At 54.9% G+C, this 14,978-nt stretch overlaps 2 protein-coding genes across 2 annotated transcripts in view; one reads left to right on the top strand and one right to left on the bottom strand.

Annotated features, from left to right (window-relative positions):
* Positions 1-14,978, bottom strand: part of SLC5A10 (solute carrier family 5 member 10) — a 75,495-nt gene that overhangs the window by 21,545 nt on the left and 38,972 nt on the right. The window lies entirely within an intron of this gene.
* FAM83G (family with sequence similarity 83 member G) overlaps positions 3,287-14,978 on the top strand; it is a 29,450-nt gene continuing 17,758 nt past the window's right edge. Inside the window, exon 1 of the mRNA XM_075010795.1 lies at positions 3,287-3,775. Within this exon, the coding sequence (XP_074866896.1) occupies positions 3,287-3,775 (489 nt within the window). The remainder of the gene's footprint in view (positions 3,776-14,978) is intronic.

Here is a 14,978-nt window from a genome sequence, read left to right as displayed (position 1 = left end):
GACTGGGAGTCTCCTGTCCGCTGCAGCCTTCCAGCCATTGTAGCATGACCCTAGCCATCCTCTGCCTGTTCTGCAACTAAGGATTTTCTGGCGTACTGAGGGAGCACATGAAAAAGTGCAGCATCGGTGTTGACACTTGGGAGAACCTTGCCCAGGACCATCCCCAGTGGAGAGGTGATCTGAGAAGTCCCACCACAGCCCGGACGAGGAGAGGCGGAGAAGGAGAAAAGAGCAGTAAAAACTTCCCCGCCCGCCTCCAACAGCTACCAGCACCTGCCCCTTCGGTGGTAAGACCTGCAGCTCCAGAATTAGGATGGTCAGCTCCCAAACAGGAGGCTGACGTGAAGACGTCCTACTCGTTATTGAGTGACTGCCAAGCTGCGGGAAGAGGTTGCTTTAAGGTGGTTTTGTAGCAGCCACATATTATTTGTGTTAAGGTAGCACAAAGAAGCCGAGGCCAAAACCAGTCTCGCTGCTCTAGGTGCTGTACAGAAACAGGCCCTGCACAGACTCCTGACAGCCTAACTACCGAGTACAGAAGGAAGTGGGTGAAAGGAAATAACTCCCTCGCCTTTTTCCAAGTAACGAACCAGAGCCGGCATTGCCAACCCTCTGCCCGAGAGGCACGACTGCCGTATCGCACCTCTCAGGGCTTCATTGGGAAGCACTTTGCAATGGCGAGTTATTGCAAAGGGCTCAGATGAGCTCCCAGAGCTTCTCAACCCAGCACCACCACCATCAGAGAACAGTCGCTGGCTTCCTAATTGCAGCCGGCCTGGAGCAGAGCAGAAGGTGCAACAGTGCCTTCCCGGAGGGGGTGGGGGGCAGAGCATTTAAATACCCCCTTCTCCAGCCACATGCAATCACCACCCATCGTATCCTTTAAGCATCAGTCCCTTGTCACACACTGTATGGGAGACCAGAGGTGGAGCGCATGACGCAGTGTGAGCCTCGCTTCTGGCTCTAGAATCTTTCCAGCTATGGGGTCACTGGCAGAGAGGTGAGCCCATATGGGGAGAGGTTAAAGGGACGGGGGCTTTTTCGTTTAGAAAAGAGGAGACTGAGGGGGGATATGATAGAGGTCTGTAAAATCCTGGGCGGTGTGGAGAGGGTGAATAAAGAAAAGTTATTTAGTTGTTCCCATAATATAAGACCTAGAGGACACCAAATGAAATTAATAGGCAGCATGTTTAAAACTAATACAAGAAAGTTCTTTTTCACACAGCGCACAGTCAACCTGTGGAACTCCTTGCCAGAGGAGGTGTGAAGGCCAGGGCTATAAGAGAGCTAGATAAATTCATGGAGGTTAGGTCCACAAACATCTATTCGCCAAGGGTAGGAATGGTGTCCCTGGCCTCTGATTGTCAGAGGCTGGAGATGGATGGAAGGAGACAAGTCACTTGATCGTTGTCTTCGGTCCACCCCCTCTGGGGCACCTGGCACTGGCCACTGTTGGCAGACGGGATGCTGGACGAGATGGAATTTTGGTCTGACCCAGTAATGGCCGTTTTTATGTTCTTAGAACAATGAGCAAAATTGCTGGCACCATTGTGGATCCAAATGAACTCCCCTGACATTGATGCTCTCACTTCAGCACAAGAGGTCGGTGCAATAACTGTGGATTTACGTGGCTGTGAGAACTTGACTCTGATTCCTGAAACCCCTGAGAGTTGGCTTGGTTCAGTGGGATTTGAGTTTGTCATTGTCGATAAACAAAGCCTGGGTATTTCCTTTGTTCTCTCCCAATTGGTCACTTAAGTTACTCTGCTGCTTGTTCTAGGAAGCACATAAACTTGTAGCCGTTTGAAGCTGGTCCACAAAAGAAGATAAAAGTTTGTTATAGTCACTAGCTATTGGGTACTCTGCTAGCTCACTTGGCAAGGACCCGTCACGTCAGCATGCCAGGCCCTGGGTTCCAGTGCTGATGTCAGGATTGCTAGGACTTGGTACACCAGGGGTTAACAAGTACAGTCAATCAGAAAATGGGCCAGGGTGGCTTCCACTGAAAACTTTTTCTTCTTTCAAGCCAAAAAGTTTTTCTGAGCAAACAAGCAGCTTTCTCAGCCACTGCAAACGTCTTGGGTTGGGGGCTTTGCTTTATTTTCATGGCAATTTCAAGCCGTCTTGTCCTCTAAATCCCCCTTCCCCATGAAGAAGAGGACACGGAGAGGCAGCGCTCCAGGAGCGGCGGTAACTCTGCCACTGCAGCTGGGCACCGTCCCAACGCACTTGTGAAAACTCTTGCAGACTGAGAACCAGGTGCACAAGGGAGATAAGCCCCAGACGCATCCCCTCTGCTTTGCCTTGTGGAAGACAAGATCCAGGAAGCAGTGGGAGCTGGAGCTGTGCAGTGCAGCTGAATCAGCTTCCTGTGTTGTACTCCTCCTCCTGCCTGGGGCTGGCTTTGCAGGCCTGGGTGCAGGGCACTGCTGAAGGAGTTAAAGACCTAGGCAGATATGGGGAACGTTTGAAGACAGCAGCATGTGATTGCAGGTGGGGCAAGGCGGAGCTATGAATCAGTGTTTTCTTTTTTCCCCTTCTTGCTGTTACCTGTCCATCTCCGCACTGCCTACCAGCAAGAGCCCTGCAGGAATCCACCTACCAGCCCCGGGAACCCTGGAGGAACTGACCGGGCAGCAACCGGCAGGATTTCGCTGTGGTGAAACTGAGCAGCTTATCCCACTCCAGACTAGAGAGGGGCAGATAAAGAGAGGACGAATCAGACTGAGAAATTCCCGCGGCTGCTGCCTACCTGATTTCCTGGATTTTTTTAAGCTATTATTTTCCCTAGCTTTTTAATATTATATTATTTTATTTTATTCTCTGTTATCGTCGGGGGACAGGGCAGACGGCGAGAAGGAAGGAGATCTGGTGACTCAAAGGGATTGTGCCATTATCAAAGTGCATGTGCGTGCGAGAGTCGCCTCTCCCCTGGCTTACGGCATCGGAGCTCTAGGTGCCGGAGGAAGCACTGGCTTTTCTCGGGTTTAGCCTGCTGGGCTGGGCAAAGCCGATGAGTAAAGGAGAAGCCAAGCCAGCCTCTCCTGAGTGGAAATAGCCAGAGAGGCCGGAGACCTGAGGCAGAGCGGTGAGAGCTTTGTGGAGAACCCAAGCTAGCTGGAGGAGGCAACCGGGGACCCACTGCTGTGTCTAACGCAGGCAGGACCAAAACACTTAAATTATTTAAAACCTGGGAAGTAATTAACTCTTATTTATTGTTGGGGCCTAGTGTCGGCTGGGCTGGTGTTGGAGGATCCCTGCTGTGCCTGACTGTGTGCCGGTGGCCATGGCTTTCTCTCAGGTGCAGTGTCTGGATGACAGCCATGTCAACTGGCGATCCAGTGAGTCCAAGCCTGAGTTCTTCTACAGCGAGGAGCAGAGGCTGGCCTTGGAAGCGCTGGTCTCCAAGGGGCCGGAGGCCTTCTACGAGGTGCTCAAGAAGGAGAGCATCCGGGACTTTCTCTCCGAGCTGGAGCTTAAAAAGATCCTGGAGTCGGTGGAAACGTACGACCCGGGTTCGGAGCACATCCCCCGCCGCGGGGGCCAGGACAGCGACGGGGACTGCGCCAGCCAAGGGGGCCAGGGGGAGCAGGCGCAGTCCTTGCAGTACTGGCCCGAGAGGTCCGACCGCTCCATCCCACAGCTGGACCTGGGCTGGCCCGAGACCGTCGCCTACCGGGGGGTCACCAGGGCCATGGTGTACATGCAGCCACCCATCAACGGGCAGACACACATCAAGGAGGTGGTCCGCAAGATGATCGTCCAGGCTCAGAAGGTGAGGCGTGCGCAGATCGTTAGGGTGGGGGGGATTTATCCAGAGATGGGCCAGATCCCAAAGTCCTCTGCAGCCAGGCAACCTCCCCCTCCCTGCCCCCACCCTCCATGGGAGGCCTGACTGAGCGATGACTGTAGGAACCTGCCCCATGCATCACCTGCTCTTCCTCAGTTAGCTGCACACCCCTGCTTACGGCGCCGATACTGCCGCAGGCGAGGGGAAGAGCTAAAAGCCGGGTCCGGCATCCCCGGAAACGAGGCGTCTCTCTCCACTGATTTCCCTGGGAGCTGGACTGGGCCCTTCACAGTTTGCAGGGCCCAGGAAACAAACTAGTCCAGCGGCTTCAGCTCTCCAAGGCCAAGGTGTCAGCTTCCCCTGATGATAATCGCCAGGGCACTGGGTAACTGCACGTGGCTGCCGCAGAGCACAAGGGGCCAAATTCAGTCCTAGGGCATGAAGCTGGCATTGCACCCGCTTGCATTGGCAGGTCGTCCTGCTGCTCCTTGTCAGTTTCATGGCGCTAACAAAGGATGCGACATTGACTAGGCGGTCGATCCAGAACAATAGCTGTGGGCAGATGGGCTGTAAATTAAGACGCCTCCCGAGTCAAAGGTTCCGCCACTGATTAGGTCCACTTCAGCCTTTGCAAAACTGGGAGCAAGCTTCTCTGCTGGGTCCTAGCATTTAGGGACGTTCCGATCATCACCCTGAGAAAGCCTCAGCCGCAATCTACTGGTGGGGGGCTGCATATGGCAATGGAGAGCTCCTGACCCTGGGATGGGGGACTGGCCTGAGACGGGGCTTCACCCGGGGTGGGAGGGACAGGGGACGTGACAGAAGCAGGTAGAGCAGGTATGTTTAAGGAAATGAGGGCTGTGTACTGACAGTCAGTGTGTGGAACGCCCCTGTGAATTCACACCAGGGCCAAGCAAGCGCTGAGCCTGGCTGTCCAGTGATACCACGTATGGGGATTCAGGCTCGACACTGGGCTCCTGGCTCTTGTCCCCCCTGGCTGCGAGACCCCAGGCCTGCATTTTCAGCAGTGACCTCAGCATTCGGTGCTGCCCAGCTGGAGGTGACTGAGGGGCACACGTGCTCCACATGCACCACTCCAGCAGGAGCTGTCGGGGCACAGCCCCTTGGAAACAAAGGCCCAGGGATCTCCGAGGCAGCACTCAAAATCAGCGCCTTCTTTGGCAGACCTGGGCCTTGACCAGTCTCTGCCTCAGCCTCCCCGCGTGTCCCCTCCCTCCCTCCCTCCCCTCACAGCTGGGGTGAAAGAGGCGGGCCGGGGATGCTGGCATGAGACGCACACACGGCGCCTTCTCTGCGTGTGCTGTGTGGATCAGCAGCCACGGAGGCCACATTCTGTGTCCTGACGTGACCTTGTCCTGAGCCTGCGCCCCAGCTTGTCTGAAGGCCCAGCCAAAGAGTTTGTGGGGCCCACAGCACTATGCTGACAGAGGGACCCAGCCAGTGGGAGCATGGGACTTTTAAGGCCAGACCTGCTTGCCTTTGGCAGCCAGGAAACCCAGTCAGGGAGCTTCTCTGATGCCTTATATCCCAGCAGGAATAACAGCCAACAGCACAAATCACACCGAGCGCCTCTTCCCGGCCCTTGTGGCCAGAGGGCTGTGTATTTGCAGAGGGCGTTTCCAGCGGGCCCTGTGGCAGGCATGGAGCATGCTCTGAGAACACGTCTGGACCAGTTCAGAAGGCGGGCTGCCGGGTGCGGCCGGGGCCTGGCTGTCTCAGGTGTGCTGCGATCAGTCCTTGCCAGGAGCTGTCTCCGACCGGCCTGCAAGCCTCTCGCTCATGATGAGCTTTGGAGAACAGAGCTGCTTGGCGCTGGGCCTCGGCCTGCTTGGGCTGGAGAGGGGAGGGCCTTTCCTTCTTCCCCAGATGGAGGAGCCTGTCTCTATCCCGCAGCCCCTGGGCTGTTGTTGCAGCCGAGCAAGGAAGGGGCTGCTGAGGGATCCAAAAGTGAGGGGATGTCCCCACGCGTATGTACACCTGCATTTCTCTGGGCCGTCTACCGTTTCTGACTCTGAGCCTGCTCTCGGTGTACAAGACTGTAGCACCCCCGGCTTTAGAGCGGCTGTTCAGTTGCTTTCTCTGCAAAGTTGGTCAGGCCAGATCTTGTCTTCTCCATCCCCACAGCTGCTGGGTTCAATCTTTAGGGGGGGTTTTGGCTCTATCCGGGTGTCATTAGATCATCTGTGTCGACTAAGGATGAAACGGAAAAAGTGCTACCAGGCATTTTACCTACATCATCTGGAATTTCCTATTACATCCAACATGACGGCCTCCTGCTGACTGCTTGTTGCTTCATGTTCTGGGAGGGCATTGCCCTCCATCTGGCTCGTAAGCAGCTGGGAAGCACAACTGCATTTCTTTCCCTGGCAGACTCAGCACTAAAACCTGATCCCTGCGGCAGTTTGGAGACTGAGCATGTTTGGCCCGTTCAGAGCTAAAAAACCAGACAGCAAAATCCCAACAACCAAGCAAAGCGCCAGGGCTGTTGGTCGGGTTCAGAAGAGCAAAGCCATTTGGGGATCCTTGCAGAGGAAGGCTCCGACTGGCACACATAAGCACAGCTTAGTTTGCTTGCTTCTTAGGCAGCCTGGTGGCCATTCACCTCTTCCACTGGGGTTTTATTAGGGGCTGAACCTCTCTAATCCAGCACTCTCTGGTCCAGCAACAATCATAGGCCAGCATGATTGCAGTTAGCCAGATGTCCATTTATCATGAGTCTGACCACATTTCGCGCAATCCCGTAAAGTCTGTTTCCAGCCACCCGCCCTGGCTTCTCAGTGTTTGGTGCTGTTATTTAGCTGTAATTTAACCCTAAATGTCTTCTAGGAGCAGTGGAAGTGTTGGTAATGCTGCTAGACAATACTGACCACCTGCGGTTTGGCAAATTCGGCACCAGTTAGGTCCCGAGGGCGCCAGACTAGAGAGGCTCAACCTGAACTTGGCGAAATCTCCTTTGGCGGAGGGGGAAGCAACTCGCCTTCTCAAAATGAGCTCCAGCTATTTACAGTACTGCTCCCAGGAGCTTGTTCAGGGCTAAGTCCATCTGTCTGTGCTGATTCAGTCTGATGACAGGGATGCACTCCCCTGGAAAGCTAGCCCAGCGTGTGCGAAGTGCAAGCAAGGTTGTCTAGTGGTTATGGGAAAGGAGTCAGGACTAAATTAAGCCCCCATGTACATGTTTGCAGGATTGGGACCTACATGGCTAAACATTTTGTTGAGTTTAGGGATGACGTACTTATAAACAGGAGAGAAAGTGGTTAGAGCGGAAGTTAGGGATTCAGGACTCCTGAGCTCTGGTCCTGCCCCTGGATGGGACTGATTCCTAGTGAAGAAAGCAAAGGAATGCAGGACCCCTGTTTCTCTTCCCGACATTTCTAGTGACTTGGTGAATGATCTTGTGTCTCGGTCCTCCCATCTGTACAATGGGGATAATACAGACACGAGACAGAAGCAATATTCAGATAAGTTTTAGGGCAGGATTCAAGTTCAAGAACACGCCAGGGCTACAGCAGTCCATGGCACTGAAATCCCACGGACGGTTCTTAAAAGAGTCTGATCGCAAACAGCTGAACACCCTGCGGTGAACCAGTGCTCCCATCTGGACTAGGGGAATTCTATTTCACAAGGCTTTGGCTCCCTCAGAGCGGACATCAGAAACGTATTGAAAATGCTGGCCTGGACGAAAACCACACACAGTGCTTTCTGCCCTGAGAGTTTGCTTGAGAAATTCCCATTTGGCTCTTGTCTAGTATAATCAACTTTATATCTACCTGCAAAGGAAGTTGTGAGGTTCAATTAACTACTGTTTGCAGAACATATACGCCACTGATGAAAGGTGCCGGAGAAGGGACAGATGTGGTTAACATTAGTCATTCCACTTATAGCTTTCCCAACGTATTATTTCTCTGCTTGTGTGCTTACTCTGGGCTGATAATAGATGCTCATTAATTAACAGGTAGCAGGCCCAAATGTTGGTCTTTGATGAGCCAGAAAGTAGGTTAATAACTCCTATTTCCCCTATAAAAAAAATGATCCCAGAGTTCACCTGCTGATCCAAAAACCCAGAAATGAGTCTGACTTCTCTTGTGCTGGGTGGTTATGGATTTTGTAGGTCACTCGGGCATGGCCATTAGACAGACCGTGAGCTGGAAACTGATCTAAACACCCCAGTGTTTCTCAATACCTTCTCCATCCAAAAATGCTGCACAGCCGCATGTTCTAAATACCACTGTGGATCCGTTTGGAGTGGAGTAGAGACAGTCTGGACCTGGACCTAGGTCTCTCCTCCACTAGGGAGGTCTCTTACCTGGTTGAAATAATTTCGGTGGGGGCTCTGCTTTCACTGCACAGCGGCAAAGAGAGAGGAAAGTGGCTTTGTGTAAAGAGTCCATTTCCCCACTGCCTTGTAACCAGCCTGGTGCTTTTACACCAAGTGCAAAATGCTTCCAAGTCAGAACGGCAACAGTGACTGGTCCCTTTGCAGAGCAGTAAATGATTATCGGAGTTGCACAAGGCAAGGGGCAAAGACTTTTCTCTGGAGCTGGGGGAGCAGCCAGGGCGCCGTGCAGGCACTCCCATTCCCAGGAATGGCAATAATCCACACAAAGGGCCTCCTGCTTCCTCCAGGGCACAGGACTTCATTATCTGCCGGTTAAACAGTCGCTGAATTTCCGCCCTGCTCATGCTGATTTCAACGGGCTTCCCCTTGGGACCGACCCTGTGCTTCCCAACGATCACAGACACAGGGAAAGGAACTGCTTGGTTATTTGGCCATCTCACCAGGCCCCTGCCAACACCCCGTCACTCTCATCGTTGTCATGTACCAGCTGTATTGCAGAAGCATCCGGCGCTCCGGTCTGAGGGTGAGCCCCCACCCCACCACATGCCAGGCACGTGAACGCACAGTGAGAGAAAATCCCTTACTGAAGCAGTTAGAAGCCAAAGACAAGAGAGTGCAAAGGGAAACTGAGGCATGGGGCAACGCCGTGACTTGTCCACGTGCCACAGCAAGTCCAGGGCAGAAACAAAACTTGTCCGGTGGGGACGGGTGTCCTTTCTGGATGACGTCCTTTAGCCAAACGCGTTACTGAGCGCCATGGAGGGGTACCTGGGGCCAGGCCAAACTACACCTAAAAGTTGATTTCAGATGCACAGTTCCAGCTCTGACAACTACGTGGCTGGAATCAGCCTATCGAAGATCGATTTCTCTGGCCATCCACACAGAGGGAGAAACACCCATCCACCTCCCCAACTCCTCATGAGAATGAGGAGTACCAGGGCCGGTTGGCGAGCCCTGATAGTCTGAGCGCGTCCCGGCTCGGCATGCTCAATCAAACCCTGGAAGATGGACCTTGAAAGAGTCGATCTTCCAGTAAGTGTAGACATACCCCGGGTGATGCTGAATGACCTGTAAGAGGGAGGAGGGAAGCCCAGGGGATCTCTGGGTCCCTCTTGGCCTTGACTCTACGAAGCTGGTCTTGTGAGCCCTGGTTCGCTGCCTTAGCAGCTTGAGTTTGCTTGTTCCCTGCAGTATGTTGTCCAGGACCCGGCGTTCTAACCCACCGCTCCCCATCGGAGGCCACTCCCCAAGGCAATCAGTTTCCCTGCTATCCGCAGCAGGGCAGAGTGAGTGACCCTGGACAAGGCAAATGGCGGCCGGGACGTGCTGAGATGTTTGGAGTTTGGACTTCGTCTTTCACTCGGAAACCCGGAGCACCTTTGCTGCAGGTCTCTGCCTTTGCAGGGAGAGAAAGGCTCCTGTCAAGCTCCTGCCAAGGCAGATTTGCCTACACACAGCAGAGATAATACAGAGCATCAACACCCCAGCCAGGACCAGCCTTCCCTGTAAGCTGAGCGCTTGGGCAGAAACCCAGGAAAGATTCAGGTGCCGCCCAGTGGATTAGCCCACAGCTCCACTGCCCATGGCCACAGCCACTAAAGGGACCTGGATTGTGTAGGGTTTCTGTGAGCGATCCTTTCTTCCCCAGCACTCACTTCATTCTTAAACCCTTTGCAGCTAACCACCAAGGCTGCATCCCCGTTTTCCCAGGGCTTCTCAGGCTGCATGGGAAGGAGGTGAAACAGAGAGGCTAAGGCCCATGACCTCAAAGGTACACAGACCTCTCACTCTCAGGGGCCTAACGGGACTGGTCCAAAGCCCCAGGGGAAACCAGCATCAGAGCTGCGATTAAGACACAGAAGGTTCTGGCTCTGGAATAACACAGGCCTGGAAACTTTGCAGGGTCTGACTCTGGCCTCATTTACCACATGTATCTCAATTAACTGGGCTGGAGCCACTCCTGATTCATATCGCTGTGAGTGAATGGAGATCTGGTGCCTATGTTCTAACCATGGCTCTGACAGCGAGACACAACACATCCTGCAGTGAGTCATTCACAGCCTGATGGTCATAACTCCATTTATCCCGCTGAAGTCAACAGCAGCTAGGAGGCTCTGTGTCCTTGCAGTCAGGCAGGCAACCCTCCTGCCTCAGTTTCCCCATCTGTAAAATGGGAGCAATCATCCTGCTATGCCCAGTGCCCAGGACATGGGCAGATTCATCTACTGCAGTTCATACAGGGCTTTGAACTTTGCTAAGGGCCAGGTAAATGAGCAGAGAGAACACCCTTTTCACTTGCTTTTGGGGAAACGTCCATTTTGATGCCTGTAACAAGAGACTCTGTGTTCTGTTTCCCTGCTCAGTGGATCATAGCAGCCAACAGGGCAGAGAGGGGTGGGCACAGGCTCAAACACATCCTACAGTGCCCTGGAAGTGAGCGAAAGCCCAGACCCCACTCCTGGGAGTGCTGCTCCATCTCTCCTGGCTTCTGCAGGCAAAGCTCTCCAGCAGGCAGGTGGGAGGCAGTGTTTCCGAGATCCCTGCAATGTCCTTGCTGAGGAGGCAAAGTACAGCCAGGGAGCTGCCGCCTCTGTCCAGCGGCCACCTGGCTATTTGCTCAGTCTGTCTTCGTAACCCCTTGTTTGCCCTCTCACTCCTCCCCTTTGTCCTCCTAGGGCAGCCGCAGGCAAAGAGAAGCTAAGGAGCCCGAGGATTCACATAAGAGCAAAAGGGGCACTTGCTCCAGGGCCCCCAGGCTCCATAACTCCATTTTGTTTAAACCATTTGCTTGAATGGGACAAACTGTAAGTGTCATTCTATCAGGCAGCACAGGTTATACGCACGACTAGATTTTAAAGCGTAAATAATGGCGCTACATTAATAGTTCTGTATATTGCGGGGGCCCCTGAGGACTGTGTTGTCCCAGGGCCCCTCCTGTTCTTATCTGCCCCTGGGCAACTCCCCAAGAAAAGCCGCAGTGCCCCCACCGTCCCGACTGGCTGCAGAACTAACAGGCACGAGCACATGAGCCCAGGGACCAGCGTTCTCCAGCTGGAACAATGAGCAGGGGGCGGAGTTCCAGCTGCGTCAAACCTGCTCGAGCTTGGTCTCTTTCTGCTCCCCTGAGAGTCGGTGGCAAAGGCCCCGCTGGAGGAAGTGTGGACACAGGCAGGCCAGCTCCGCTGCAAGTCTCTCCCTCCGGCGTCTCTTTGAGTGACCCTTCAAACGCTCCTGCACCCGGCAGGCCTACAATGAAGCCAGACGAGCTGGCAGGGCCGGGAGGTAGAGGCAGACGAAGGAACAGAAAGGCCAGTCCCTGGCCGTCGCAGGCAGAATCCCGTTCCGGCACAGAGTCCCATTCAGAAAGTGGAACAGACTCCACCCAGGAGCGTGGCTTGGACAGCACAGCCAAGGTGTGGCGATCAGGTCAGCCTGTGCAATCCAGTCACTTAAGCGTTCCAGCCTCGGTTTGCTAATCTATGCCATGACAAGAACCAACCCTCCCCGCCTGCCAGAGGTGGTGCGATGCTGAATTAATTGCCTGGCTGTGGACGAAGGGTGTTATACACAAGTCGTTCCGATTCTACTCCACCTTCTGCGGAAAGCGTTCCAGGAACTCCACGGGGGGGCTTGGTGCACAGCCCTCATGCTCCCATACCAGCAAACACTCACTGCCCAGCTCAGGTGAGTAGTCTCCCATCAGAGCCCCACCCTGCATCACACCAGGTACCCCCCTTTCTAGCTGGCACAGGCCGTTACAACCCCCGAGCCTCCCGGGAATCAGAGAGCGAAGCGACGACCCAGAGCAGACCCCCAGGAGCCACGTGACTCTCCATCGCCGTGCTGCGTCCGGAGCCAAAGCGACGGCGTGAGAACCACCGAGCATGCCAGGGGAAGAGCGGCCTGTCTCCAGGCAGCATGCAAAGCCTCGTGGCAAACTCAGCCTCCAGCACCTCCGCGCCGCACAATAAACGGTGGGGTAGTGAGCAGAGGGGGACGACAGATCAGGCAGTGAGTAGGGGGTGAGAGGGACTTTCCCCAGAGCCCCCACTGCAGGGTTCTGTGCCCCACGTGGGGCTGGCATGCTCAGAGGCTGGCCACGGGGCTAGCGCATGGGGCTAATCCAGAGTGCCCGCGTACTTACACGTCCACACGCAGGCAGCCTCCCTGCATGACTTTTCTGCATGGCTGGGCTGTTTAATACACGCCTGCTGGCATGAGGCTGTGCTTTCCCTGGGCCCTGCAAAGCCAGCAGGTCACTAAGCCCACGAGCACTGACTGCTATTGGACCAAGCTGAAGGTGACCCCATTGCCCTACGGCAAACAAGGGACGTTGGCCTCCGGGGATGGAGGTCAGGCTGCAGTCCCGTGTGGGGGCTCCTTAGTGATGGGGGCTGCTGCTCCAGGGTGAGGCACCAGGGATGAAGGGGAGTGGAGGATGGGGGCTGCAGAACCTCCTGGTGGGGGGTGTTCAAAAGCCTCCTGTGGTGGGGAGGGGAAGGGAATGAAGCCAGAGTTGCCTCCCTGAGGTGTAGGAGGCTGCGGAACGAGGCAGCCGACCCGCAGAGGGGCTCTCTGGCAGCGGGAGCCGCCTCCTCTACATGTAGGGCACCGGGGAACGAGGCAGCCGCCCTCTTGTGAAGTTTGCCGGCAGCAGGAGCTGCCACTGTGGGGTGCCAGGGAATGGGGCAGCTGCCCCACAGAGGAACCCCCCTGCAGCAGGAACTGCTGCCACAAGGTGCAGAGCTCTGGGGCACAGTGCAGCCCCCCAGCGAAGGAGCTCCCTGGCAGGAGAGGCTGCCACCCCCAGACACAGGTGCCAGGGAGAAGAGGGGACAATTTGCCTATTTTCTTTAAAGAGTCAGGATGCCTGTGAGACGGCTTAAATAGGGGACTGTCCCCATAAGAACAGGATGGATGGTCGCCCTAACCGAGCTCAGCGCTGTGACCAGGCCCTGTGGGATGGTGCAAATTCCCAGTGTCGGCAAAGGCTCTGGGGGAAGGGAGCAAATGGGACTGTAAGGCCCCGTTGTGCCTTCCCAGCCCTTCAGGTGCCGAACCAAATGCTCAAGGATTCCTGAGGCCAAGGGCTGCCCTGAGCACAGCAATCTTGCAGGGCTTGAAGCTACTAACACGCACCCCTCAGACACGCCCCTGCCCTTGCACCAGGAGTTTGTGAGTGGCCATGCGCGGGAATGCCCTGTGCAATGCCAGGGCCGAGGAAATTCTCCCCAGCCCAGCAGCAGGGCTCAGCCAGCGCCCACGGGTCGCAGGAAGTGAACGGCTAGCTCCTTGCTGCTTTTGTGCATAAAAGGACACTGCGTTTAAACACCCGGCGTCACTGCTCTGGAGGTGAAGCCCAGCCCTGCCTTTCCCACCCACCCAGCAAACCAACCAGCAGGCCCAGCGCACTGTTTGCTTGCTCTGCCCTTGCGCCTCCAAGAAAGGAACAGGAAATCTCACTCGCCCAGGCCCAGCACTGCAGCAAACATCTCAGCTCAAATGCCAGGCCTGGAGCCAGGGCGAGGTCGGCATTTGGCTATGGACACAGTCACGCCACACACACACAGCTAACAGCATCACACGGACAGCTCAGCCCTGCTCCGGCTCGATAGTCATCCCCTGCGATGGCAGCTCATGCAAACGCCGGATTATGGCGCGTGCCCCCTAGGTGCAGAACTGGGCCCTCAGCAATGCTCCCTCTAATCTTTTCCATCCACGTGCCCCACCAGTAGAAGCAAGACACCTCACTGCAGGTGCTGTGCGGAGGATCAGCTGGTGGCATTTGAAACTCTCCTGCGTGGACACCCAAGCGCCCAGCTTACAGGCAACACTGACCCTGAGATAATTTCTCTCCCAACCTCTCAGTTTCTGTTTGAGCCAGCAGGGATTGAACCCCCGCTCTCCCCCGTGAGTCTTTTCCAGGGTGCTCACAGGCACGCTTCTTTGCACGTAGGGAATGACATCCTAACCAGCGTTCCTGCTAGTTTTTTTCCCCATCCATGTGTGGAATACATTTTGTTATGCACACTGCTGCGAGTGTGATATGCACCACAAATAGAAACACGTCCTGCCAGCTCTGGGCGCTCTGCCAATCAGCTGGGTGGCCTTTGACTCTCTCCTGGGCAGCTGCACAAGTGGTCAGCAGAGAGGGAACGCTTGTCCTAACCGGCATACCATAGTGGGTCGTATCAACTAAAGAGGCGAGGCAGAAGGAGGTGACTCCAGCAGCCAGGCCATGCTTTAGTTAAACAGCCAGCTCGGAGGAACCAAAAAGACACAGTTGGTTGTATCCAGGGTCTCTGTCCCAAGCAGCCAAAGTGCATCTATCCTCCTCCGTCACATCACCTGACCTAAGGGAGTAATCAGCAGTAATCCCAGGTAACTGACAAGCTGCCAGCAGCTTGGGAGCAACGCAGTCGGTTTGCAACCGAGCCAGTTTTTAAAAACAAAAGTCATTGCAGATCTAACCTCCGGCCCGAACTCTTCAGCTCCCCACTGGTTCTCTGCCTGGGTACACCTCAGTGCTTTTCATCACCAGGAACCTCACCCCCAGACTGTCTCCAAATCAGCTCGTCCTCGTATTGCCCAGGTGCCAGCCGATTACCACCCTTGCAATGTGCCGTCTGTGCCACAAAGTTAATCATGAGAGGGCCCAGCTCTGACACAGACCAAAACACATGGGAAGGTGTTTTTCTTCTCATGTGTTGTTTTTAAAAAAAAAAAATGCCACCGCACGCCTATTTGGCCCTGACAGCACACCTGTTGGGAAACATCACCCTGTGTCCTCCTGCCAGGGTTTATGGCTTTATGGTCATGTTTTCCTAA

This window comes from Carettochelys insculpta, chromosome 16 (assembly GCF_033958435.1).
Source record: "Carettochelys insculpta isolate YL-2023 chromosome 16, ASM3395843v1, whole genome shotgun sequence".
NCBI classification, from domain to species: Eukaryota; Metazoa; Chordata; order Testudines; family Carettochelyidae; genus Carettochelys; species Carettochelys insculpta.
The sequence above is the reverse complement of the archived record's forward strand: the minus strand, read 5'-3'. Positions and strand labels throughout refer to the sequence as shown.